This window comes from Myotis yumanensis, unplaced genomic scaffold, assembly GCF_028538775.1.
Source record: "Myotis yumanensis isolate MYYU_CA2020_CCGP unplaced genomic scaffold, mMyoYum1.0.hap1 SCAF_16, whole genome shotgun sequence".
Taxonomy (NCBI): domain Eukaryota; kingdom Metazoa; phylum Chordata; class Mammalia; order Chiroptera; family Vespertilionidae; genus Myotis; species Myotis yumanensis.
The window spans coordinates 38,259,993-38,287,802 of NW_027223767.1; the positions used below are offsets into that span (position 1 = coordinate 38,259,993).

At 44.6% G+C, this 27,810-nt stretch overlaps 1 protein-coding gene across 2 annotated transcripts in view; it reads right to left on the reverse strand.

Moving 5' to 3' along the window:
• Positions 1-10,104: 10,104 nt before the first annotated feature.
• BRCA1 (BRCA1 DNA repair associated) overlaps positions 10,105-27,810 on the reverse strand; it is a 55,514-nt gene continuing 37,808 nt past the window's right edge. For both annotated transcript variants that reach the window (XM_070394966.1, XM_070394967.1), the window contains 9 exons: positions 26,750-27,057; positions 23,011-23,098; positions 20,130-20,207; positions 19,593-19,633; positions 17,108-17,191; positions 14,263-14,317; positions 12,459-12,532; positions 12,008-12,068; positions 10,105-11,227 (listed from right to left, as the gene is read on the reverse strand). In XM_070394966.1, coding sequence (XP_070251067.1) covers positions 11,055-11,227; positions 12,008-12,068; positions 12,459-12,532; positions 14,263-14,317; positions 17,108-17,191; positions 19,593-19,633; positions 20,130-20,207; positions 23,011-23,098; positions 26,750-27,057 — 962 coding nt within the window. In that variant the 3' untranslated portion in view covers positions 10,105-11,054. The remainder of the gene's footprint in view (positions 11,228-12,007; positions 12,069-12,458; positions 12,533-14,262; positions 14,318-17,107; positions 17,192-19,592; positions 19,634-20,129; positions 20,208-23,010; positions 23,099-26,749; positions 27,058-27,810) is intronic.

Genomic DNA, 27,810 nt, shown 5'->3' on the forward strand with positions numbered 1-27,810 from the left:
GCTCAGTTTTCACACCTGGAAAAGGGGAGCTGGTCACCACATCTACCCCGTGTTGTTGAGGAAGATCCAGAGAAAGGATATAGAAAAGCTGTTTGACCCTTTAAAGAAGGCTGAGCTATGTCGACCTTTCTTCTTCTTCTTCTTCTTTATTTTTATTTTTGTTAATCTTCACCCGAAGATATTTTTCCATTGATTTTTGCAGAGAGTGGAAGAGAGAGGGAGAGACAGAGAGAAATATCGATGTGAGAGAAATAGATTGATTGGTTGCTGTCTGCAAAGCCCCGACCAGGGCCCAGGCTGGGAGGAGCCTGCAACCAAGGTTCATGCCCTTGACCAGAATCGAACCCGGGACCCTTCAGTCCACAGGCCGATGCTCTATCCACTGAGCTGAACCAGTTAGGGCTCAACCTTTACTCTTTACAACGTAGTCACCCAGTGCTTCTGAGCTGCGCCTGAGGGAATCGAGAATGGCTTCTTAGAGGGGCCTCCTGTGCTAGGGATTCAAAGGCTGGAGGAAGGGGAGGTGGCTGTGTCTTGCCCTCAGACATATCCTAAGGACTAGAGCAGTGGTTCCCAACCTTCCTAATGATGCGACCCTTTAATACAGTTCCTCATGTTGTGGTGACCCCCAATTTCATTGTTACAAATTGAACATAATTAAAGCATAGTGATTAATCACAAAAACAATATGTAATTATATATGTGTTTTCCGATGGTCTTAGGCGACCCCTGTGAAAGGGTCGTTCGACCCCCAAAGGGGTCGCGACCCACAGGTTGAGAACCGCTGGACTAGAGAGACCCTATAGTGACCCTGAAGGCTGAGGTTTTTTGGTCCTCATTTTTCTAAACTCTCCCCATTACCTATTCTGAAGTCTCTGGGTGAGGACTCCAGGTTACCATGGTGACCCCACCCCAGATACACTCAGATTGGTCCTGAAGGCTGAGGGAGGTAGGAGGAAGAGGTCATGGCCGAGGTTGCCAGTGGACACGAGCAATCCTGGCACAGCTCTCTCCACCAACTCCACACTCTCTTCCCCAGGAAAGGGGTTCAGCTCTTCTGTGGCATCCCCCCTGCCTCTCTCCTAACAAAAGATTTTCTTCCACACACTGCAACCCCTCTCCCGCCTTCCCCCTGCTGGGTTCCCAGGTCTCTCTCCATCTCTCTAGTCAATCCCCTACTCCTTCTCCTGAAGGTTGGGGGGTGAGGGTCCGAGAGGGGGAGGCTCCAGGTCCAGGCGGTGGGGTGATTCCCAAGCAGCTACCTCCCAGGAGCCGGAGAGACAAGAGGGACATGAACATAAGTGCTCCTCCCCCCAAGAAAATGCCTCTGCTGTTGACTCCTAAATAACAGATGTCTGTCTGCATATTAATGAGATTGGACGAATAATTGGTGAGTTTTTCATTCAGTGTCAGAATGAACCCGGAGGCCTTATGTTCATGTACATAGACACCCACTCACCCCGGCTCTCCCTTTCCCCCAGAGCACAATGAGGCAGACGCAGATGCTGGCAAGCTTGACCCACAGAGGGGAGGGGCAGACAGGGCACTGGGAGGGGGCGTCAGCAGGAGGGAGACCTCGAGATCTGGGTTTGTCAGGTTTCTCCCACTTGATTGCCATCTCCCCGGCCCCCCAGGGGCATAAGCTTGCATTTGTGAGATTTCCCCACTCTGCAGAAGGGGCCCAGCGGAAGGTGGGAACCAGAGGGTAAAGAGGGTGGGGGGTGGAGGGGGGGACGCAGGCACTACTTAGGGGGTGAGCATCAAAGCCCTGGCCTCCTTCAGAGAGGTTGTGCCTCCCCTGAGCCTGGCATCTGCAGGCCTCTCACCCTGCTTCCTCTCCTGTGCCAGGGTGTGAGGTGGAAAACAGAGGTTTTGGAGTCAGACAGCTACCACTTGCCAACAGGGTGCTCTAGTGCAAGTTACCCAACCTCTCGGAGCCTCCCACTGTCCTTGTCTCTGAGAATACCTACCTCCCTTGCACGATGGGAAGGACGAAGTGAGACAGTGTCACATGTCTGACCTAGTGCTTGGTTCATAGTGGGTCACAACACATACTTGTCCTCTCCCCACCTATCCCCCCAGACACACCAAGACCGTTTCAGAACGGCTGCCCCTCCTGCCAGACCCGCCCTGGTTAGGGCAGAGGTTCATTGGCAGTTCAGTAGTTACCCTGGCTTCCTGGAAACGGAGGAAATGATAGAGGGGCAGGAACAGAGAAAGAAGCGATTCGATGGCCACAGGAGAGAAAACTGGTAGAAACCAAGGCCTGAAGTGGAAGGAAAGAAACCACAGAGAGAAAGAACCCTGAGCCAGCTGGACAGGGGGGAGGTATTGCAGCCAAGTGGAATGCAGCCCAGAATAGAATCTCTAGACTGTAGACTCTAGAAGCCCAGGTGAGCCAGGAACTTGCCGTTGGACCTTAGCAAGTCTCACCCCCTTTTAGCATCTTCGTCTCCTCGTCTGTAAAAGGATGGGGTGGGTTTGCTCTCCGAGGTCCCTTCTCATTGTGTGAGAGTCCCAGTGGCCTGGGGAGCCCAGGGGAGGGAAGGTGGGCTTGCCACCTCCCCGCTACGGCCCATCACTCTTGCGCTGTCTCTTCTCCCCCCTGGTAAATGGATCTGCTGCGCCAGCAAACAACTGTCCATTGTGTCCTAATGAGGGACGAGCAGGGAAAACCAATCACTTATGATGCAAATGAGCGGCGGCTGCAGCCTCCTCGCTTTCACTGAATAACTCTCTTCTGCCCAGACCCCAGCGCTGCCCCAGTTGGGCTTTTCTGCCCAGCCCAGTTCCCATCTGGTCCTGGAGGGAGAGGGGGAGGCCCTTCCCATTGTCACTCCCTGCCACTCCCTGCAAGGAGTCTCAACCCTGGCAGCCTGGAGAGGCCCAGCTTCTCTCCCCAGCTCAGTTGTTTTCAACTGAGGTGAAATTCACATAACATATGATTAGCCACTTTAAGGTGTACAATTCTGTGACACTTCGTGCGTTCACAGGGTGGTGTAACAACAGCACCTACCTCTCTGGGGTGTCCTGCCCCTCCCGGCAGTGGCACAGGGAAGCTGCTGAGGCCTCAGCCAAGGGTCAAGGAATAATGGAGGCTGGTGTTGGATAACAGCTGAGAAAAGGCCAGAGCTGGTGGGGTGGGGTGGGGTGAAGGGGACAAGCCCTGAACTTTAGGATGGAAGCTCAGTAATTATCCTGGCTTCCTCATATTGTGCTTGGAGTAAATCGGCAGCCAGGGGCGAAGGCTAGGGCTTCGGTGGGAAGGGAAAAAGACCATCGCTGCCTTCCCCAGTACAGCCCTGGGGCCATGTCTTTAGAAAATGGCCTCTTGGATTCCTATGGAGATGTAAAAATTGCTATTATTTCTCTGGCATTGGGTTAGAAACCAGACCTTGCTTTCCATGACTTTCAGAGCCTCTGTGGGCTTGGGGACAATCGCACTGGCGGCTGTGGAGGCCCCCAAACAGCCCTCCAAGCCCGTCCTCCAGGAGAGCCCTTCCCTCACCCGGCCCCAGGGACAGGTCTTACCAGGGAAGATTGTCTACCCAATTGGCAGCAGTTTATTCCAGAGGCCAAACAGCTGGGAAGACCCATATAAGTTGTAGTTGTAGTTTCTCTTGTTAATCTACAATACCATTTGGTTTTGTGTTGTCTTCAAGAGAAGATGGCGAACATCTGCCTACCTGTGTGTCTATCACCTGCAGATCCACCTTTCCCCCCCCTTCTCTAATCTAGGACATGTGGTAACGTTTTTAAAAAACTCTTCGGGAATTAACCAGTGCCAACTGCTGCAGCATTGCAGAGAGAACACTTTACAGGGTCACAAACTTTCTTTTATCTTCCCCAGCCCCGGCTCCTGCTCCACTGGAGTCCACACTCCCTTCTCTCCCAGACAAAACACAGTCCAGACAAAATAATGAGGGTGTTTCCATCCGCGGCCTAATGAATAGGGACTCCTCGGCTGGTTAGCTCCAGGTCCGCCACCAATTCACTGGGTGACCTTCGGCAAGGCCCTGGCCCTTCCTTTCATCACCCATAAGGCGGGGATAACCATCTTGGCTGTAGCCATCTCCCAGGGAACAAGTGAGGAGAGAGAAATAATGGTTGTGCCAGTGCTTTGAACTTGCAAAGAGATGATCATGAACATAATTGTTCTGTAGTGATGGCGGCAGCAGTGTACCTGTCTTGAGTAACCAGCCTGGAGGTGGCCTGGCTGGAGGACACATGGGTAGGGAAACAGATGGTCTCAGTCGGGGTGTTGTTTTGATTAATCACAAAGGGGTGGGCTTCATGTAGGCAAAAGAGAATCCGGGAGGAAATCCGTAGGTGTGGGGTGAGAAGAGGAAGAGTGAATTTTGGACATTTAGATCCTTCATATTGTGTTTGGAGTAAACTGGGGTCCTAGAAAAACGAGTGGGGGAGATGAAAGGGCATTAGTACTCCCCGTGGCAGAATGTGGATAGGCTACCAGGGACCAAAGTTCTTGAGGGTGGGGCCAGTAGTTGGATAAACCATTCACTCAGTGAGACCATTCATTCATCCTTGAACTTACTCATTTAGCAAATACTCATTGGGTACCTAACAAGGAATCTGCCAGGCACACAGCTGGATCACAGCAAAGATGAAGTGATATTGCCCTGGCCTGCGTTGCTCAGTGGTTAGAGCATCAGCCTGCGCACTGGAGGGTTTCAAGTTTGATTCCCAGTCAAGGGCTCATACCTGGGTTGCAGGTTCGATCCCTGGCCCAGTCCAGATGCCGCAGGAGGCAACCGATCTCTTTCTCTCCTCTTTATCTCCCACTCCCCCCTTCCATTCTCTCTAAAAATATCAATGGAAAAAATATCCTCAGGTGAGGATTAACAATATCAAAAGATAAAGTGATATTAATCTTGCCCATAAGGAGCTTCTAGTCCAGCAGTTCTCAACCTGTAGGTCGCGACCCCTTTGGCGGTCGAATGACCCTTTCACAGGGGTCGCCTAAGACCATCCTGCATATCAGATATTTACATTACGATTCATAACAGTAGCAAAATTACAGTTATGAAGTAGCAACAAAAATAATTTTATGGTTGGGGGTCACAACATGAGGAACTGTTTTTTTTAAAAAATATATTTTATCGATTTTTTACAGAGAGGAAGGGAGAGGGATAGAGAGTTAGAAACATCGATGAGAGAGAAACATCGACCAGCTGCCTCCTGCACACTCCCTACTGGGCATGTGCCCGCAACCAACTACCTCATCATTAGTAACAAAGAAACAATTTCTGGAGGATGAGGCTCAGAAATCAGGATTTTAACAAGATTTCCAGGTGATTCTAAGGTGCAGCCAAGGTTGAGAACCACTGCTCTATAGAGAAGGTGGGGGAGGGCAGGATGTGGGCCCGTGGAGATGGCAGAACAGAACTGGCTCAGTATAGAGGTGAGCAAAATCTGTGGGTCCCCATATTTGTTGGTCAGGGTGCCTGCAAGGGAGCAGCAGGCGAACCATGGAGAGGCTGGGTTTGGGCTTGGGACAGAAAGTCTGGGGAGATTGGGTGAGTGGCTCAGAGAATGTATCCTTAGAAGACTCTTCTAGCTCTTCTCTTTCTGGATCAGGTGTTCCTTCTCCCAATTCTGGCAGCGGGGTTCTTACCTGGGCCTTCTGAAATCTCCTGGCTTCCTTTTCACCTGGTCAAATCCTTCATGGGTTCCAAGGACCAGTGGAAGATATTTTACCCAGAGGTTCCCCCATAGCAGGCAGAGCCTGTCCCCACCACACATCCCACAAAGGGCTTCTGAACCAGAAGGCACAATTCTGCAAAGGTTTTCTGTAGCTTTCTTAACTCACCCCTGGAATAGCAAGCAATTTGAAGGCCAGAAATGGATTTTTTTTCTCCCTTCCCCAACTCTAGTATGCACACATATACACACACAAGCTACCCCCAAAGTGGGCACAGATTCTCCCCTCAATCATTGGGCTGTTATTCACCTTCACCACCTGCTACAGCTGGTGCCCAGTACAATTTCGCTTCACACAAATTGTTTGAATCAAGGCTTTACTACCTCCTTTTACTGTGTGATCTTGGGCAAGTGGCTTGACCTCTGAAGGCATCATTTTCCTCCTTTGTATGTTGCGAGTAATGCATGGCACTTAGTCCGAGGGTGGCAAATGACAGTCATTAATGATGATTATTATTGTTTTCCTGAGAGCCAGCAAGATCAGATGGTCCTCAGAACTCAGGGTTGGGTTTCCATTTTCCTTCCTTTTTAATTTAGTCGTCTTCTCCCATCTGCCTCCTGTTTTGTCCAATTTGGGTCTCTCCTGTCACCAGTCTACAGCCCAGCCTGCCTTTCTCCCTGAAGGCCCACCTGTCTCTTCTCTCAGAGAGCCCACGGGCAGCTGACTCTCACCGGGCAGGTTGTCTGTGCCTTGCTCTTCATCAGTCAATAAAAATAAATTACAAAATCACTGGTTTTATTTGTTCTTGTTACCTTGAGGGCTGTCTGAGATTCCTTTCTTTAGAAAGCTGTATTTGCATATTTCTGTGCTGGAGTCAAAGGCTGCCGCTGTGGTTTCACTGCAATTTAAATATTAATAAAACCTCCTAAACCTCTAGCTGTTTCTTTTAAAGCAGTCTGGCCTTCTGCTCCTAGGTTGCTAATATAATTTAACCTTTGTCCTTTGCTTTGTATTTGTTTAAAGGGCTATTTTGGAGTCAACTGAAGTCAGCTGCTGCAACCTTGTAGCTATGAACTATCTAAGCCAGTGGTTCTCAACCTTGGCTGCACATTAGAATCACCTGGGAATCTTGTTAAAATCCTGATTTCTGGGCCTCATCATTAGTAACAAAGAAACAGAATTTCCAGAGGACGAGGCCCAGAAATCAGGATTTTAACAAGATTCCCAGGTGATTCTAATGGGCAGCCAAGGTTGAGGACCACTGGTCTAGAGTGAGGCACCAGGATTTGCATAGCTAACAAGTTGCCAGATGATTTTGTTACCTACCCCCCTTTCCCATCAGGGGACCATGGTTTGAGACTCACTCCACTAAACTGCATATTAATCGGCTTTATCATTCTAGGTCCCAGAAACTAGGACTCCGCAGTTCTTCTTGTCTGGCCCCCATACAATGCAGGGAGAAGTCTCTCCAGTTCTCCATCCCCTCAAACCATGACTTAGATCAGTGATGGCGAACCTTTTGAGCTCGGCGTGTCAGCATTTTGAAAAACCCTAATTAACTCTGGTGCCGTGTCACATATAGAAATTTTTTGATATTTGCAACCATAGTAAAACAAAGACTTATATTTTTGATATTTATTTTATATATTTAAATGCCATTTAACAAAGAAAAATCAACCAAAAAAATGAGTTCGCGTGTCACCTCTGACACACGTGTCATAGGTTCGCCATCACTGAATTGTCCTGATCATTCACTCATTTCAGGATCAGCTCCTTTTGCACCCCCCAATCCCTGCTCGCCACAGGACCTGGCTGTCTCCAGTTCTCCTTAATGATCTATTTGCCCGGATTCATTTAGTTAATTTCTCCTTGTTATGGGTAGATTTACAGGCTGTTGGAGGGAGCTAAACATCACTGAAGTACGGTAAAGGGGCCTCTGGCTCAGCCCTGTTCCAGGCTTTGATAAGCAAGCTCCCAAGGTGTCTGGCTAGCAAGCAAGCCCCTTCGCTCTTGGTTTCCGCGGGTAGGTCTGCAGTCCCCTCAGCCTGCTTTCTCTCTACCGCTGCCTCTGGGGCTGCCCTTATCTGCTCCTCGCAGCCTTCACAGGATACATTCTGGGCGGCTTGGCTCCTTCCGCTCCAACCACCCCAACACTGATTCCTTTCTTTTTCTCCTGCATGTTTTTGAGCCCATACTTTGTTGGTGATTCTGGCTGCATTTTTTTTTAGGAGGGAGATAATCTACCAAGCTCTTCTCTAGGCCCCTCCCTGCGCCTGCATGATAATCCCTCCTCTTCTTCCTTTCCAACGCCTTTGCAGAAGTTCATTTTGTGAAATGAGATAAAGGCAGTACAGGAACCAGTTCCCCAAACCCTGCTTTGCCCAGAGAGGGCTAAAGATCGTGGGAAGGAAAACTGGGAGGGGTCTTAAACCAGAGGTGAAAGGAACAAGTAGATTTACGTTCTCATCAGAGAAGACTCAGACCCAGCCAAGCATCATGAGGCAGGGTCAGAAGTTGACTTCCAGGAAAAGGTTACAGAGCTCAAAACACAGATGGGGTGGACAATGGTTGGGAGACTGAGAGACAATTATAGAAAACATCTTAACGTGTCTGAGCCATCTCTGCTTCCACCCAGGATTCCTGGGAAGGCAGGCTGTCCTAGATAGATACTGCTTTTCCTATTAACCCATCAGTGATGGGGCAGCAGGCTGAGGCCTGGCTCACTCCCAGGGTCCAGTAAGCCATGACTTGTCCCTGGAAATGAAACACTGTTGACTAAAGACTGGGTGTGCAGCACCTGCTTCCTGCCTGTCTTTACTGCCAACACTGAGGACCCAGGACTCCCTGGCAGGAGACAGGGAGCTGGCGTGGGCCCTTGAGAGGTTGTGCTGTAGGCGAGGCTGAACTGGAAGGCTCTGACAACTGAAAGTTAAGCAATCATAAACTGGGAGGCTGGATAGGAGCGGAAATAGCAGTAGCCATGATCTAATCGGTAAGTCCCTTTGCCTAGGGCTGCTTTCCCAGGCAGAGCTGCCTCTTGGAGACAGGAACCTTCTACTGCCTCCCACCATGACACCCATAAAAGAAGCTAGAGTGCGTTCCTCTCACAGCCCACTATTCTCCTCAGATTTCCTTGAATATTTTTTTTAATATATATTTTATTGATTTTTTACAGAGAGGAAGGGAGAGATAGTTAGAAACATCGATGAGGAACATCTATCAGCCACCTCCTGCACACTTTCTACTGGGGATGTGCCCGCAACCAAGGTACATGCCCTTGACCGGAATCGAACCTGGGACCTTTCGGTCCGCAGGCTGATGTTCTATCCAGAGCCAAACCGGTTCTGGCAGATTTCCTTGAATCTTGAAGCGATGCCTTCTGACCTGGGGTCAGGGACTGGTACAGATGGAAAGCTGAATGACGGGATAGAAAGGGCATGGGTTCAGGTCTCTGAGTTGTCATTTACTAACGGTGCAAACTTTGAGCAAAATCTTTCCGTTCCCATTCTTCAGAGGAGGTGACAAGTACCCACTTATAGAGCTGTGGTGAAGGCTGAATGAGATAAAAATGTAACAATGGCAGTTAGTTCCATTTTCTCTACTCTTCCCTCACCCACCCACTCTCCTTACAAATATGGCAGCACTGAATTGTGTGAGGATTTCATTCTTTGCCTCAAAGAGGATTGCGATCTATGACAGTGTGAAGACCAAGAAATGATGACACGGACTATTATCTATGAATTAAGCACGTTAAGTAGGAGTGGTTGTCAGAATTCTAAAGACGTCCTTCCTAGATTTCTGGCCCCTGGCTGTTTAATCAAACAGAACTCTAAGGGGCTCTGCAGCTGTAATTAGGGTTTTGGACCATAAGATAGGGAGATCACTCTGGACTACCTGGTAGGCACAATCTAATCACTTGAGCCCTTAAAAACAGAAATTCTCTGGCAGGAGTTAATAGAGATAAGTCAGAGAGAGTCCAACTGTGAAAGACTTGACCAGCCATGGCTGGTTTTGAGGATATAGGTAGGGGGTCATAAGCCTAGGAGTGTGGGTAGCCTCTGGAACAGTGGTTCTCAACCTTGGCTGCACATTAGAATCACCTGGGAATCTTGTTAAAATCCTGATTTCTGGGCCTCATCCTCTGCAAATTCTGTTTCTTCGTTACTAATGATGAGGCCCAGAAATCAGGATTTTAACAAGATTCCCAGGTGATTCTAATGTGCAGCCAAGGTTGAGAACCACTGATAGGGAGAGTCATAAAGTCAAGCTTAATTAGGCCAAGAGGGCTGTGCCCTCTAAGCTGGGACTTGTTTGTGGCTTTGCCAACAGGTCAGCCTGAGGCTTAACCCTATCGCTGTTCCCTACAGGTGTTACTACAGTACAGTGAAAAGGCTCTGAGAAGTCTGCAGGCATGAGCATAAAGGACAGTCATACACGTGGAAGTGTTTGCTACCAACTTTATTTGCAGGTGAATAGTACAACATTGACAAACGTATTTTGTACAATCGAGTCTGCACTGCCCCCGGGGCTAAGGAAGACATAGTCCTTCCAACAGCTAGAAACAGTCCCAGATAATGAGTTTATGAAAAAACACTTTTTCTTCCTCCAGCAAACAAAATTATTTATGAAGCTGTACAGTTCAACAATAGGGAGCAAAAGGAAAAAAATTACCTCAAGGAAAGCAACAGCTCCTTTTCTGGTGGGATCCGTCTTTTTACAGACATGAAATATTCATTATCAGAGATCTTATATTTCAAGAGGAATGGGTTACATAGCAGAGCTACAACAATAAACATTTTATTTATTACCAACAGGGAATTAGAAGACTCTCTTTGAACACAGTTCTTACCCAGACTTTTGGAGACCAGGGTCAGCAGGACGCCTCTCTCTAATTAATCGTCAAGTTTCATATTTATATCTATTACCTGCCTCTGAATTCCCTTCCCAATATCCCACTCCAACATTTGAGAGCTGCCTAAGGACTGTTCTGATTTTAAATTTTATCACAGATCCCTAAGAGTTTGGCCCTTGGCCTTTATGAACACAGGGTTTTAGAGAAACAAATTCAGGGAAACCATCTATTCTCCTGAGCCCAGCCACTCTGTGCTACCAGCTCTAAGCCGACAGCCCGGTACAAGGAATAGGGCTGATAAATAATGAATCAGCATCTTGCTCAACTGGTGGCGTTTAAAATTCTTTTCAGGTGAAAAATTACCACAATTTTGTGCTCATGGCAGATTTCAAAGGGAGACTTGGAACAGAAAATCTTTAAGGGACCCTTACACAGCCAGAAGTTCTTTTCAGGTTGATGTACATAAAACATTTAGTAACCGGGACAGTGGAAGGACTACAGAGGAGCTCCCAGGGCCTGGGAAAAGGCCATTTCTTAAGCTTATTCTTGGGGTCCTGTGGAGACAGGCTCTACACATGGTTGGCAGGAATCAGCAGCAGCTCCGGGGCCCTGGGGTATCAGGTAGGTGTCCAGCTCCTGGCACTGGTAGAGGGCTACGCTGTCCAACACCCACTCTCGGGTTACCATAGGTACCTCACACATCTGCCCAATCACTGAGGACAGAGAACACAAGGAGAGATTAGTGTCAATTCAGATTTTCCCAGACCAGATTCTAGTTAGTCTACTCTGGGCACCTGGTTGTATGAGTTCTTAGGGTTGCTCAGGAAGAAGCAAAAGTGTTGATTGTAAGCAATGTTTTAGGACATAAGAACTTTCTCGGCAGCCTGAGGAGTGACTGCTGGTGAAGGCCTACAGCTTTAACAACTTTATTAACATGAGCCCCACTCGGTTAAATAGCATTGCAATTTAATGATGGGAAAACATTTGCAGTATCTTAAGTGAAAAAGCAAAACCGTATGAGCATGATCACATTCGTGTAAAATATATGTATATATATATATACACACATGCCTGAAAGATCATCTCCAGGTGGCGGGATTACTGGGATTCTTTTATTGTTTGTGTTCATTTTTGTTTCATGTGATGAACATTCACATTTAACCCCTCAATGGAAATAGTTCATGCATTACTTTTATAATGTAAAATAAACAACAAAAAAGTTTTAAAAGGATATTTTAGCCATTCATTCAACAAATATGAGCCCCCCGAATGCACTGAGCGCTGTGTTAATTAAGCACTGGGTAGCCAGTGGTGAACCAAACGCATCTCACAGGCACATGCTTGTGGCCTTCTGAAGCCCCAAACAGGTGCACCATTCCCTCCAGCTGATCTAAACAGGGCAATCAGACCTAAAATCACCATAGTAATCTGCACACTTAACCTGGGCCCTCTGCCCCACACTCCTCTGGATGGGGGCTTACAGTAAGGCTTACCACGCAAGCCACTGTCGTCTGTCCAGGCATCCGGCTGCATGACCACAACTGGGTGAGTGCCCTGCATCCCCAGGAAGGAAACAACATGGAGGGTATCAGGACAGGACTTTGGGAATAGTCACTTCACCGTTGCTTGATGGTGTGCTGAAGCAGCCTACTCTGGGGCAACCACACAGAGGAGGAGGAAGGGCACACGGCAAAAAGGAAGGATTCGCGGTAAAGAGCCTTCCCTCAGTATATTAAATACTACGAGCTCTCAGGTCCTCACTCCTCCCTTACAGGTGGAGTCTTCTGGCACACACATGCGGTCAGAGGAGGCTTGGGTTAAGAGAGGCCTCTCAGGCTACACTGGGGTGTGGAAGGTGGTTCATTGGGATTGATGGGTGCTGCCTCGCTCAATCACCAGATAGAAGATTGTGTTCCCCCCTCTGACAGGGCACCAAATGCTTACCTTGCCGAGGGTGAATAATGAAGGCTCCTTCACCACAGAAGCCCCACAAAGCTGCACCATCCACTCTAGCTGACCTAAGTAGGCATTCAGACAGAAAGTCACCACAGTAATCTGCATGTTTAACCTGGGCTCCCCACCCCATACTCCTCTGAATGAAGGTGTATAGCAAGGTTCTCAGTGGGAGTCCCTGTCTCTTTACTCCAAAGGGACAGAAAGGCCTGAAACCAGAGGGGCATGGACTCTAGGTTAATTTGCCACTGATTTGCTACTTACTCTGGTTATCAGTCCCAATAAGGCCACTTGGTAGATAAGGTTTAACAGTCTCTCAAATAAAACACAAGAAAAAAAATCTAATTTTCATTAATTTGCTAAATTGCAGGTAAGATACTGTGAAAAAACATCCACCTGTCTTCCCTTCCTCCTTGCCTAATTCTGTGTTGGTAATTGATAATCAGGGCCACGGAGAGCACCTTACTTGGTGGTAATTACTGTAAATGTCAATATATGGGAAGATAATTAAAACAAAACAAAACAAAAAGCACTTATCACCCCGGACTGAGACTCAGCACATCAGCTTGGAAAGGCTACATGCTGAGCCGGTATCAACACACTCAAGGTAATAAAAGTCAGAAGAGGTTGTACCTGTACCTGAAAAATTAGTAGAACTGACCAATGGGTGGCTCCTGGGCCCCTATGGGTGCTCTTTCCTATCAACCCATTTCTGGGGATGGTTAAGGTACTCCTCTTTGTCTGAGCGTACTGAGGTCAACCGACTCACTTCTAAAATGATACCTGCTAGAGGCCCTGGTTTTCATTATACCAAAGTACAAAAACACCGAGAAATCCATGTGTGGCATGTTGAAATTTCATAAAAATCCAATCAATAACCAATAAAGTAGACATAAGCAAAATTATTTTGCCAGGCTCTCTTGCTGCCACTCATCTATCCCTGACCACATGCTAAGGCCATCTTCTGAGAAGCAAAAGAACTTGATCCTGGGACAGAGATGAGCACAGATGAAAAGGTAGGTAGCCTTCATTTAGAAAAGAATGAACCAGCTCTGGCCAATGTTTCTCAGTGGTTAGAGCATTTTACTATATACCAAGGGTCATGGGTTTGCTCCCTGCCCCGGGGTGGGGGGTGGGGGGGAGGAGTGCAGGAGGCAACTAATCGATTTGTCTCTCTCACATTGATGTTTCTCTCTCTCTCTTCCTCCTACTCCCTCCCACCCTTCCACTCTCTGAAAAGCAAAGGGAAAAATATCCTCAGTTGAGGATTAAAAAAAGAAGAAAAAGAGAACCAAATGTATACATACACCAGGGCTTCAGTACCGCACAACTTGAGTTGAGCCCCACAGCACTAAAACATCACATCACATCAGTGTCAAATTAATTAGAAAATGTTCATCAAGTCTTCCCCTGCTCGGAGCTTGCATGGGAGAGCAGGTTCACAGGCCTTATGCAGCTGCTGTGCTTTCTTCACCATCTAATGAAGATGGTTGAGGGAGAGTAGAACTCTCTCCCTAATTTATTTCTTACTCTTTCTTAGACCAAGAGCAGCTCTATCCCATATGAGCACAGATGTTAATTTTTCACTGCCTTCAGGCTCTTGAGAAGGGGCTCAGGGCTACGTTTTGTTTTTGTTTTTGTCACAGGGTAACATTTAAGTGCAGTTTTGTCTGACAGGTGATAGAGAAATAGACTAACCTCTCACCAATCTGACGAACCCCCATAAGATGACCCCTCCTATAAGTATGTAAGGCAAAGGCTGGTGCTGGACCCTGCAGTCCCCCCAGTCTCTTACCTGTGGGCATGTTGGTAAAAGGCCCATAGCAACAGATTTCTAGGCCCTTGAAGATCTGGGAGAAGAGAGGAACAGAGGAATAGAGAAAGAAACACTAGTTACAAGAAACACTAGTTATGGGTTTTATAAAAAACATAGAGACTTTCTAAGAACTTTCTTTTTTCTTTTTTTTCCCCCCTTAAATATATTTTTATTGATTTCAGAGCGGAATGGAGAGGGAGAGAGAGAGAGATAGAAACTCAATGATGAGAGAGAATCATTTATCGGCTGCCTCCCACACGTTCCACACTGGGGATGGAGCCTACAACCTGGACATGTGCCCTGACTGGGAACTGAACCATGACTTCCTGGTTCATAAGTCGACACTCAACCACTGAGCCACGCCAGCTGGGCATCTTTTTTTTCTTTACCATCAGATGAGTTCTGCTGCTACTTCCAGAGATAATCAGTCCAATGTCCAGAACACTGTTGGGTTTCAGAAGACTTTTTTGTTTTATTGTTAAGCCTCGCCTGAGGACATTTTTCAGAGAGAGTAGAAGGGGCATGTTTAATGGCTAGAAATTCAGCTATTAGTTATTTGATGTTTATCCAAACGTGGTACATCAGTACTAACCAACCATAACCCTGATTGGCAGAGAGGTCTACGTTTATTTTATATGTACATGCTCCTATCCTCCTGACCTTCTTCTGGTCTCCAGCATCTGTGAACGCCAACCTATGAACCAGGAGATCACAGTGCGATTCCCGGTCAGGGCATATGCCTAGGTTGCGGGCTCAATCCCCAGTGTAGGGTGTGTAGGAGGCAGCTGATCAATGATTCTCTCTTATCAATGATGTTTCTATCTCTCTCTCCCTCTCCCTTCCTCTCTGAAATTAATAAAAATATATTAAAAAAAAAAAAAAAGTTCTCCCCAGGCAGCCAGCTGGAGCCAAATGTTGCTGTAAAAAGCACAAAAGATTACAATTTTTTCCAACCAGGCTGATATTCATTGAGGAGGATGTCTAGTTATGAGATAAGGAATTTGAAGTTTCACCTCTACAAATACATTTCTCTTTCATAGGAAAATACTATGGTGATATTTTTGTATCTTCAGAATGTCATTACTTTGATCAGGTACTTCCTATCATTGCCACCCCGTATGCAGGAAAAAACCCCAAACACTGAAATTTCCTTTGAAGGAGGGAAGAATCTGGTGCTAGCTCTGCTTTGCATACAGTGGAATAAAAACAAATGGCTGGGGCCTGCTCTCCCTCTCAGGAGCAAGCCCTGCCTTTCCCTTTCCCTCTCTTCTCTCCTTGCCCCTCCCCCAGGCCAGTTCCTTTGCCTTTCTCTCTCCTAAGCTCCAAGCACCGCCCCCCCCCCTCTTTTTTGCTTCTGTAACTTGTTTTCTGAGCCTCCGCAGTCCAGCTGGCTCACTTCTACTACCTCTATAACTTTCTAAATAAACTTTCTTACTTTTAATTTGAAGAAGAAGAAAAAAAAGTTTGGCTCACAGAGCTCCCCTGGGGTGAAGGCAGAAACAGACATAGGGCCAGCAGCATTTCTTGGCATCTGGGAAGTTACTTGATTGGTTAAGGTGAGGGTGGCCTGACCCCAAGGGTTCAGAGCTCCAGGGACTGATGATTTGCGATCATCTCCCAAAGCAGTTTTCCTTGGAAAGTCACCTCTATTGGTTTGCCCTCAAAGTTCTGTAAATGGACAGAAGGTGCTCCTTGTGGGATGTTCCAAAATGCCTGGCGGTGCACACTTGAAAGAGGAAGAAAGGCAGACTGGGAACGTCAGCACTCAGTCAGGGACCTGAGAAAGCTGCTGGCTCAGGCCTGACAGGCAGGTGTGAAATCTTGCCTGGACTTCTCCCTGAGAGAAGGACATCGTTTTTGGCTACATCATTTGCTACAGCATGATATGGGGAATGTCACTGAGTGTTCCTGAGTGTTCTGGTCCTTCGTTTTCAAAGATGTTAGAATCATCTGTTTTTCTCCCTGGTGAAACCTATAATTTTCCAAGAAATATAATATTGTCATTAAGAGCTCCGATTCCAGGCTCTGGCCAGGTAGCTCAGTTGGTTAGAGTGTGGTCCCAGTACGCCAAGGTTGCGGGTTCAATTTCTAGTCAGGGCATATATAAGAATCAATCAATGAATGCATAAATGAGTCAAACAGCAAATCAATGGTTCTCTCTCCCTTCCTCTCTCTCTAAAATCAATCAATAAATGAAAAAAAGAGCTCACATTCTGGAGCTAGACTGCCTGGGTTCAACTTCTAGTTGTGCGTTCACAACTAGCTGTGTGAGCTTGAGCAACTTACTCCATCTCTCTGAGCCTCAATTTTCTCATCTATAAAATAGGCATAATTGTTGTACATATCTAATAGGGTTACTATAAAACTGTTAATCAGTTAAAACATGTTGAGTATTTAGACCTGGCACAGAGTGAACATTATATAGATATTAGCTACTGATTATCAATCATTTTCTCTTCTATGCATCCACAGACAGCACTGCGTACATCCCCTTTACAGCACTTACCACGCTACTTTAGAGAAAAACACTATCGTAAAGTGGAAAGAGCAAAGGCTTAGATTCATATCTGTTTCAAATCCCAGCTCTGCCACTTATCAGCTAAGATTTGAACCCCAGATTGGACCAAATTACTTCTCTAAACCTCTAAGTCCCCTCATTCATTAAGTGGATATAATACTTATTTACCTTGTTGGGCTATAACTAAAAAAAGAACCTATATGGAAGCAACTAGCAGTATGTAACACCCCTTAAAAGATGAACCAAGGGGCCTGGAATGCAGAGGGGTGGTGGGATTTTTGTCAACATGGGGAAGGAGGGCTTTACCTTTCGGTCCTGGGACTCTCGTGCTCGCTTTGGACCTTGGTGGTTCCTTCCATTGATAACATCTCCTCTGACTTCAAAATCACGCTAAAAGAAACCAAACGCAAACCACAGGGATCAGAGAAAGAGAAGCCGTCCTCAGTGGAAGCAGAGTAGATGTGCCATATTTATGGAATTGGGTATTGCTAGGCAATGTTTTGACCACTCCCCTCAAATCATTCTTTTTGGTGGACTGGATGAACCGACCAGCATCTCAGCTACTGAAATCAATTCCCTGAAGCAAAGCTTTGTGGGCAGAAATTAACAATTGGCTTTTCACCTCACTGGGACTTAATGTATTTTAATTTTCAACATCTATCTCCTCTCAAAACATTCACTTAGCATTTAGATTAAACTGCTAATACTGTGCAGTTATAAAGATAACCGGGAGAATTCCTGATCTCTTAAATCAATTGTGTATTATCAGCTAAGGGCTTTTCAGATTTTCATTGAGAGATTTAGTTAATGAAACCAAAATGATAAAATATACATTTAATACACTGAAGAAAAGGTTTTACATATCACTATTTTGACTGGTCAAGGATGAGAGTAATGGGATTGGGGAGGTTAGAGCTTTTGGGATAAATTAGGGGAAGAATGCTTAGAAACAATTCTGACTGAAACTCAGGTTGAAGAAGATCATATCCACTGCCAAGATTATTACAAAGTGAAATAAAGTCATGGTAGTATAACCACAGGCTACTATTAGGGCAGTGGTTCTCAACTTTCTGGCCCTTTAAATACAGTTCCTCATGTTGTGACCCAACCATAAAATTATTTTCGTTGCGCCCTGACCGGTTTGGCTCAGTGGATAGAGCGTCAGCCTGTGGATCGAAGGGTCCCAGGTTCGATTCCGGTCAAGGGCATGTACCTTGGTTGCAGGCACATCCCCAGTAGGGGGTGTGCAGGAGGCAGCTGATCGATGTTTCTCTCTCATCGATGTTTCTAACTCTCTATCCCTCTCCCATCCTCTCTGTAAAAAATCAAGAAAAAATATATTAAAAAAAATTGAAGAATGTTGTGTTAAATTTAAAAAAAATTATTTTCGTTGCTACTGTTATGAATCGTAATGTAAATATCAGATATGCAGGATGGTCTTAGGCGACCCCTGTGAAAGGGTCGTTCGACCGCCAAAGGGGTCGCGACCCACAGGTTGAGAACCGCTGTATTAGGGGAAAGACCACTTCACACTTCCTAGTCGCTTGAGTGAGAAGAGTGTAATGATAAATGTCATCTATTTGGAGATGCCTTTAATTTTATAGGCCTGATTGTACCCCTGTCCCTACTTAACCTCTCTACCTGGATGCCTAGTATATATCCCTCAAATTTTTTTTTATTGTTGAGAGATTACAAATGTCTCCCATTTTCTCCCCTCCATTCATCTTTTACCCCCCCAAGGCCTTCTAAATCCCCAAATTTATACATCTTTCCCCTTGCCTAATCTATGCTCCCTACATATTATTCACCAATTACTATCCTCCAGCTACACTAGTCTTTTTTTCTTTAACAAACAAGCTCATTCCTACCTCTTAACCTTTAGGCTTGCTGTTCCTCTGCCTTCAACACTTGTTACCTACATTTTTTAAGGCCAATTCTTTCTTGTGTTTTAGGTTTCAGCTCGAGCATTTCAGAAGCCATCCCTGGTCTCCTAAAGTAGTCAATCTCTGTCCCTGGTCAATAACTAATCTGCTGTTCACGGTATTTATTGGTAACTTAAATGATCTTTATTATCGTGTATTTTCCTTCAACAGAACAAGAATCTGGCCTGAGAATGGACCTGTCAGTCTTGTTTACTGCTGTATCCCTGGTGCCCAGCACAGATAGGCTCCCAATAATATATGCCATAGAATGATAATTAAAACCAACAAAAACATCACTTAATTATGAATATACTGAATAGTATATAATATTTCAAAACTATTTTTGTTAGTTTTCTTTTCCCTGGTCTGTTGTCACCAGCAGCTCTTAGATGGCTCTGTTATAAAATTATTTCTCCTCCTACCCTCTTCTTATTTACCTCTCACTGTTCTCAGTGTCATAAAGAGTAACATCTCTCTGAAGGAATCTGATTTCTAAACAAACACATTTGCATATTAATATGAAGGATTTTTCTTTACCAGTGAACAACCAGTTCTCTATCAAGGTCTATATATATAGATTTAGGTGGGCCTATTTCTTTTGCTTATGAATCTTTTTTCCCCCCAGCTCCACCCACCACTTATCTTTTTTCTGCTTTATAAATTCCTTTTCCTTCCTCCAAGGAAAGGATTGTTTCTACTGAAATTTAGAACAAGCGAATGAGGCACAGAATTTCTGGGTTTGCGCTGCATAATTCTCGATGATCCCCATCATCCAAGTGGTACAAGGAAGGAAGCAGCTAAATTTTCGGTGATTATGTGACTCAATGGCATCAAGTCTTTCTGATTAGTTTGTAACATCAAGTACCTACCTCATCTAGAATCTTTCTTTCTTTAATAGACTGGGTCACCCCTAAAGAGAGCACAGAAAAGACAAGTCACAATGCAGAAGAACATGCTCTTTTTGTGGAGATGGACGGTGAAGCGATTCACGGAAGAGCTTGGGAGGAATAACACTGAGCAGAAGTCCCATCTCAATAAAGCCACAGCTCCTTGTAGTAGAGATTTCTTTTTGGAGATATGGTTGATGCTTAATCCAAACATTATAACAGTGCCTGCTGCACATGGATTTCTGCCTGCTATTAAATAAATCCCTAATTCGTATACTAACATTCTAGGAGCAGATTAGGTCCTATTAGTTATAAAAAGAAATCCATTTTCCCAACATCACCAGCTTATCTGAACAAAGACATATGCGTTAAAGATAAGACTAGTTTAGTGTTATCACTAAAGACCTTTTGGTAATTCAGATTCAACATCAGCAAAAAACCTTAGGTGGTAAGATGTTTGGTGTAAAAATGGAATTCTGAAGTGTTAAAGGGAGGAGGGGAGCAATACACTGTACTTACAGAAATAGCTAACTATCCATTTTCCTCCTGCAATCCCCAGAAAATATTTCAGTGTCCGTTCACATACAAATTCAGCATCTGCAGAATGAAAAATATCCAAAGGATCAGTAGAAGTTGAAAACAAAGTCAGGAAGTGCTGCCCTAACAAGCTAATGAGCTCCAGTTCTATATGCTACTTGTAATCAATATGGATCAATGATTCCAATACTCCAGTGATAGAATCAGGCTGGAAGCACCCCTAATTATAACCAGCATGTGTGGATCTTTGGAAGTTAGAAAAGGCTGATATGAAGTTAAAATCAAAGGAGATGTCTGCCCTATCTTCTAAATGACAAGACTAGCTACAGATATCCATCACTGTGTTCAGGGAATTATCTACATCAATAGTATTGATACATGTGGATGGGGACGATCTAATTTACTGGATGGCAATATGTGGAAGGAGAAGAAAACAGTATTGTTGAAATCCTCTATCTGATGTGTCAATGTAAGTGACAAATTTTTTACCCCCAGACTTCTACCTGGGGAATCCTAACCTCCTAATTTCCCTGAGAGGGACAGAAAAATACAGAGTATTTTCATAGCATTTTTCCTCTATTCATAAGTATTTCAGAAAAAAGTAGCTAAAGAACCACTTCTGTTTATTTCCTAGTATTTCAAAAACCCTTCTGAAGTACTAAGCAAACTGAAGAAATAAATGTATTTAACTAAATCTTGAACACAGCAATCTATCTGCCAGTAGTAGCAACAGTCATTCTCCCTCACAGAATTCTTCACAACAATTAAAATCTTTTTTTAAATTACAGTTTTATAGTTTTGTTTAACTGCTGTGAAAGTTGATTTAATAACATGGTTTCAACACAGAAATTTTAGCTTATTTTTAGTTCAAAAGTTGTATTGCCACCTGGCCGGTGTGGCTCAGTGGTTGAGCATTGACCCATGAACCAGGAGGTCACAGTTCGATTCCTGGTCAGCGCACATTCCCGGGTTGTGGCTTTGATCCCCAGCAGGGGGGCGTGCAGGAGGCAGCCGATCAATGATTCTCTCTCATCATTGATGTTTCTAACTCTCCCTCTCCCTTCCTCTTTCCGAAATCAATAAAAACATATTTTAAAAAAAGTTATATAGCCTTTGAGTTTAAAGACTACTTTAGATTTAATTTACATTTTAAAGTTTTCTTTTCACCTTCCAGCAGCTTTGATCCAAACCTATAGCTTAAGTCTTAAGCCTTAAGATATAGTATTAAACTTTAATGACATTCAACTCTAAGATAGAACTTGGTTCGAGGTACCTTGTTCTAGCACCTGGTTCCTGTAAGTATTATCCTCTGACTCTGTGGTACGATCTGTATAGAGTACAAAGCTAACATTTTAGAGGTTCTAAGGCAATGCCCCTCTGCCAAGGACTCTGGATCCTCTACTCAGGCCTGCAGCAATGTGAACAGAGTGGACCATTTTATTTCCTAAGTCAATTTTGGGAAAGGTTTTTTTTTTTTTTCCCTTTAAAAGTAAATTTTTATTTTTAGACCTGAATGAAGCAGCTTAGCTGTTGGGGTCCAGCCCCAGCAGGTCCAGGGGTCCCCAAAGGTGTGGACGGAGTAGGCGAAGAAGGAACGACACGGAGGCAGCATTCAGGTGATCATCATAGTTGGGTTCCTCAGCCAGGTTCTGTCGCCAGGTTCTGCCGCCAGGTTCTAACCAGGTTCTCTAGCCATGTTCTCTCACTAGGTTCTCCAGCCAGGTTCTCCAGGTTCTCCAGCCAGGTTCGGTCGCCAGGTTCTGCCTAGGTTCTCCAGCCAAGTTCTGTCCAGGATCTCCAGCCAGGTTCTGTCCAGGATCTTTTGCCATGTTCTCTCGCTAGGTTCTGTCTCTAGGTTCTGTGTCGGAAAGGTTTTAAGAGCTGCGTATCTCCTGTGTGCTGCATGCACTGGTCTCTGCTTCCCGGAGCCCATGAGCATGTCTAGCTCCTCTTCCAGATAACAACACTTCAGATATTTAAGACAGTGGTCTTGTTCCCTTAAGTCTTCTCATTCCTTCATCTGTTCTTCAGATGACATTGTTCTGAATCCCTTTTCTCCATCCTCATCATCTGCCTCTGGATAAACACTCTCTAACACGCCAGTGACCAGCTTAAAAAGCATAGTGTTCAAAACAGAGCACATATCTTCCAGCAGTCACTCCAGCAGAGAATACAGTGGGGGAATCAGGATTTTTACTTTCCTTGTTCCAGACATTAGGTTTGTATTAATGAGGTCCGATTGTAAATGAGCTTTTTAGCAGCCCTGAAATGTTTATTCAGATTTAGCTTATAGTCAACTAAAAGACTCGGAGGTCTACATTATCATGGGAGTCAGAATTAATATTTAAAAAGGGGAAGGTGTAGGACAGATGAATTTTCCCCTTCTGTTTTTCCTTTTTTATATGCTGGCTATCTCAGAGCTGGCACTGTACTTACTTCCTGAAAACTCTCAATCACACTCAAACTAGTGTTTGTGTGAAGCCAGGACATGAAATAGACATGGAGCTAGGGCTTTCAACCACCCAGATTTTGAATAAAGCCTCACTTCCGTCCATTCTCCTCTTTGCCCTATTTATTCCTCTAGGATTTGAGCTCTGCCTTACCAGAAAGCCCTTCACACGGAACAGTCCAGGCAGGGTGGACTGGTAGAAGCGGTTCATTGTCCTGGTTCACCACTCTCCAAATCTTAAACCCAAAACAAAAGGGGGCCAGGAAGTAGAAAAACTATTATTTTTCTTTCACAAAACATAATTGACCAACTACTGGAAGACTTTCACCCGTGCTATGCTTAACGAATACTCCCATTTCTTCATGTAGTTCCCTGTAACAGATGCAACGCATTCTGTAAAGGTTCCTGGCATACCTGTTTTCATAATGACATGAGTAGTCTCTTCAGTAATTAGATCGGTTAAAGTGATGTGGTGTGTTCTGGCAAACTTGTGCACACGCGTCTGAAATCAAGTAAAATATTATTATAAATTACCTCTAGTGCACAGCTTAGAGCATTAGTTATCCTAGCTTTGAATCTCCATTTTTTTCTCACAGAAAAGGTACATTCTTTTTATTCTAACATGTCTGAAGTCTCAAAATAAATAGCAATTTAATACAAATTATGTACAAATAAGAGGAAGAAATTCTAAAGTAATTCATGCTAGGAGACATGAACTATAACCAAGGATTCAAAATAATATTAATTTTCCCTTTAATAGCAGATATCATTGAATTCCCTAAGACATCTAGTTTCTTTTCAGAGTGCTACTCTACTATAATGCAGATCTATCAGCCTACACTGTATGTAAGCTGAGAGGTAATCAGCCTACACAGAAAGCTGTTGCAGATAAGTGGCTTAAAAACAAGATGTGCCTGGTTGGAGTGGCTGTTAGCTGAGCATCATCCTGTGCACTGAAAGGTTGCGAATCCCAGTCAGCGCACATACCTGGGTTGTGGGTTTGATTTCCCGCTGGGGCACATACACAAGGCAACCAATCAATGTTTTTCTCTCCCTTCCTCTCTAAGTATGTCCTCAGGTGAGGATTAAAACAAACAAGATGCAAACCTCTGATAGCTCAAAAACATTCAAGTCAAGAGTACAAAAACTATCAATTCCTCTTACAGAGAAGGACTGGAAGAGACTCATATTATTCCCAAAAGAAATCTAGATCCTTCTAGCTATTATCTATCAACCAAATAAAAATCAATAGGTAGTAAAAGAAATTAACCAGATCCCTTATGGACACAGTTGACATAATTAGTAGCAACTATTTGATAAATAACTCTGTTTACCAAGGGCCATCATTTATTAGCCATCACCACCTATGCCAATATTTATGTGCTGCACAATATTGCAATGGAGATCAGGCCATCCTTCTTTCATGCTGCCTCATTCCATCCTGCCACAGGGCACTAAAAAGGCAGACGAGAGAAGCTAATGATACCCTCCCCACTTTTGTCACTGCCCTCTGCCAGGATCATTAGCAATTCTGAACTGATTAAATGCTGAAATCCCGGCTTTGAACAGTGTTCAGTTAGAAGAGCAACCGCTGAAAAGATCATCTTAATATGGGTTTCAGAATTAATCATGTGTAATACAGTCAGCAGCTTTCATAATAAATGTACCACACTTCAAGTCTGAATAGAGCTGAAAAGTTTTCCTCTTTGCTTGTTTAAAGACAATATGTACCCAAGCCACTTATAGTCTAATGTGCAGCTCAGAATTGCCCATGGCAAGAATGATTAAATTATTTTAGCCTTCTCTGAAAAGCTGAACTTCAAAACAAGTAAGAAGTGCTAATTTTCAATGAATAAATGGAAATTCTAGATATGTAGGCAAATGATCAAGAGCAACATAAACCGAACACAGATATGAATTTTCAGAGCAAATAGCTGGTCTGGGCACCTGATTGTGAAATTAGAATTCTAGCATTATTGATGAGAATGTATTCATTGTATCTTCTAGGGCAGACATAGCTTACTTTGCCCTTTTAGCAGTAGGCCACAAAGAATGTTATGCTCAGCTGCCATGCATAGAGAACTTAGAATGAGAAATGGTTCTTATCCTAGGAAGGATATATTAAGAAAGATACTTAAGAATGACTGGGTCATCTCTGTGTATAATAAATTACACCCACTATTGAATCCATTTGATACTCTGGTGTGTTATCTTATCATGGTTCTTTAAGATGTATTCACTCAATTATTTTATTATGAAGTGATACCAATGGTGATTAATTTATTAAGATGTCTGAAATCTACACTCGGAAACAATGTTTCAGTGATCTTAGTATTTTAATGGGTATTTTCCATAGTGAGAAACAATTCCTGTTTCCAGCATTAGGACCCAAGGAGATGTCAAAATCCTAACAGGGAAGAGAGGCTCTTGTAGAGCAGAAATGACAGGGCAGGCTACTGAATAACTGAGGCACCAATCAGGATAAAGACAAATAAACACTGGAGAAACGCCATTATCTGGCAGTGAGCTTGGAACCAGCTTGAATTTAGCTAATCATGCTGGTGCATTCTCTCCCTGTGAACCAAAGTGGGGAAAAGATGCCTTCTGGGGAGGAGAGCTACACCTATTTGCTTTTTATAATAAAAACTAGAAGCCTGGTGCATGAGATCCTGGATGGGTGGGGTCCCTCGGCGTGGCCTGCGGGGATTGGGCTGAAACAGGCAGTCCAATGCCACCTGCCGCTCCCGCTCATCCCAGTCCCGCTGCGCCTGCGGTGGGTTCACGCCCAGTCAGTCCTAATCGGGAGAGGCAAGCTTCGAGCCCTGCACCTGGCACAGTCCCTGGGGGAAGGGTCCCCCCCACTCCCCCGCCAACACGATCAGCTCTCAGGGCAGGCAGTGGGGAAGCCCTTGGTGGCCTGGGATCTGGATCTAACCCACCGATGTTACGACTGGTTGTCAGGAGCCACCTGGCGACCGCTTTTATATTCTTTCTTTCTTGTGGAACGTCTAGGGAGGGGAAGTGGCTGCAGTGCCCTGAGGCCAACTTCCAGGAGGCCAGCAGCGCCAATCAGTCAGTGCCTGGCCCTTTCTCAGGAGATTGGACCTGCAGGACTACTGAGGGGGTGAGTGGCTGCCGTTGGGCTGGTGGGCCGCTGGGCCGGTGGGCTGCCGGGCTGGGTCGGTCAGCGGCACCCCTGCTGTGGGGCAGCTCCTGTGTAGAGCATCTGTCCCCTGGCGGTCAGTGTGCATCATAGTGACTGGTCGTTTGGTCGCTTAGGCTTTTATATAGACTAGAGGCCCGGTGCACGAATTCGTGCACCAGTGGGGTCCCTCGGCCTGGCCTGTGGGATCAGGCCGAAACCGGCTCTCTGACATCCCCCCAGGGGTCCTGGATTACAAGAGAGCATAGGCCAGGCTCAGGGACCCCACTAGTGCATGGTCGGGGCCGGGGAGGGATACAGGAGTGCTCCAGGGCATGTCCAGCCCATCTCACTCAGTCCCGATCTGCCGGACCCCTGCAGCGAGCTAACCTACTGGTTGGAGTGTCTGCCCCCTGGTGGTCAGTGCACATCATAGCAAGCAGTTGAGAGGCCTTAGCATATCATTAGCATATTACTCTTTGATTGGTTGGATGGATGACCAGATGACTGGATACTTAGCATATTAGGCTTTTATTATATAGGATACATAAAATTTAAAAAGCTCTATATCATACCCCAAACTATAATCTCTCTGCTAATATTTAATAATTACTTTCTTTTTAAAAAATTGATTTGAGAGACAGAGAGACAGAGAGAGAAACATCAATTTGTTCCACTTACTTATGCATTCATTGGTTGTTTCTTGTATGTGCCCTGACAAGGGATCGAATGTGCAACCTTGGCGCATCAGGAGGACACTCTAACCAACTGAGCTTACCCAGTCAAGGCTAATAGTTATTTTCTTAAGTAAATTTATACAAAATAATTCATGCTATAGTGTTATCTAGGTCCAAAACTTCAGAAATTAGTAATAAATTTAAATTTCATTAGAACTATGTCTATTTCTTAGATTTCTTCCTATAAGTTATTTATTACTACTACCTAGTTAAAACTATTATGGTATGTAAATGAAGTCTCAGTCTTTAGGGAGATACATATGGATACACTTACAAGTTCTTTTGGGGTCAAGCCTGATGCCACCATAGATATTCTTTTGTTGACTGTTTTTGCTGAAGATGTCACCCCTGGCTTCTCCCTGCTGGCACTTTCTTCCCTCACATTATACCCAGCAGCATTAGTAGTATGAGTAGCAGCTGGACTCTTAGCAGATTCAACTTGAAATTGGGGTAATTTCAATGCAGAGGTTGAAGCTGGCATGCTGCAAACATGGGCTGACTCTGGGGCTCTGTCTTCAGCGGGATCAGACTCTGGGTCATCAGAGAAGAGGCTGATGCCAGATTGTAGGCAAGGACTTCCCTCTGAAAGGAACGGTGGATGAAATTTAATCTACATGAAAATGAATCTTGAATTACAACATCTAGTCTCTGCTAAGAATTGAAAAGATAGATCAAGTCAGGCTTTAAAAAAATGGGTGCACTAATACACTGTTGGTGGAGGTGCAAGGTGTCTTAACTTTTCTAAAGGACAATTTGGTATTATAATCCAAAAGTCATGTGTGTTTACACGTTCAGTCAATAATTCAAGTTTTAGAAATGTATCCTAGGAAAGTAAAAGAGGTATGCACAAGTTTAGCCATAGAAATGTTCACTGCAATACTGTTTATAACAGTAAAGTTCTAGAAACAACTTAAATGTCCAATAATAGATTGGCATATCTATTTCAATGGAGTACTCTTCACCCATTACATTCAGTTACTATGAAATAGAGAAATGCACACATCTATGTTCATTGCAGAATTATTTACAATAGCCAAGAGTGGAAGCAATCCAAGTGTCTATCAATGGATGGATGGATAAAGCAAATGTGTTATATACATAGAAATGGTTTAAGTCAGTCACAAAAAGACAAATGATATACTATTCCACTTACATGAGGTATTAAAGTTGCCAAGCTTTTAGAGACAAAGTGGAATGGTAGTTGCCAGGGGATGAAGTATGGGGAAAGTGGGAAGTTGCTGTTTAATGGGTATAGCTTCAGTTTTGCAAAATGAACAAGTTCTAGAGAATAGCTGCACAACAATAAGAATATATTTAACACTAGTATACACTTAA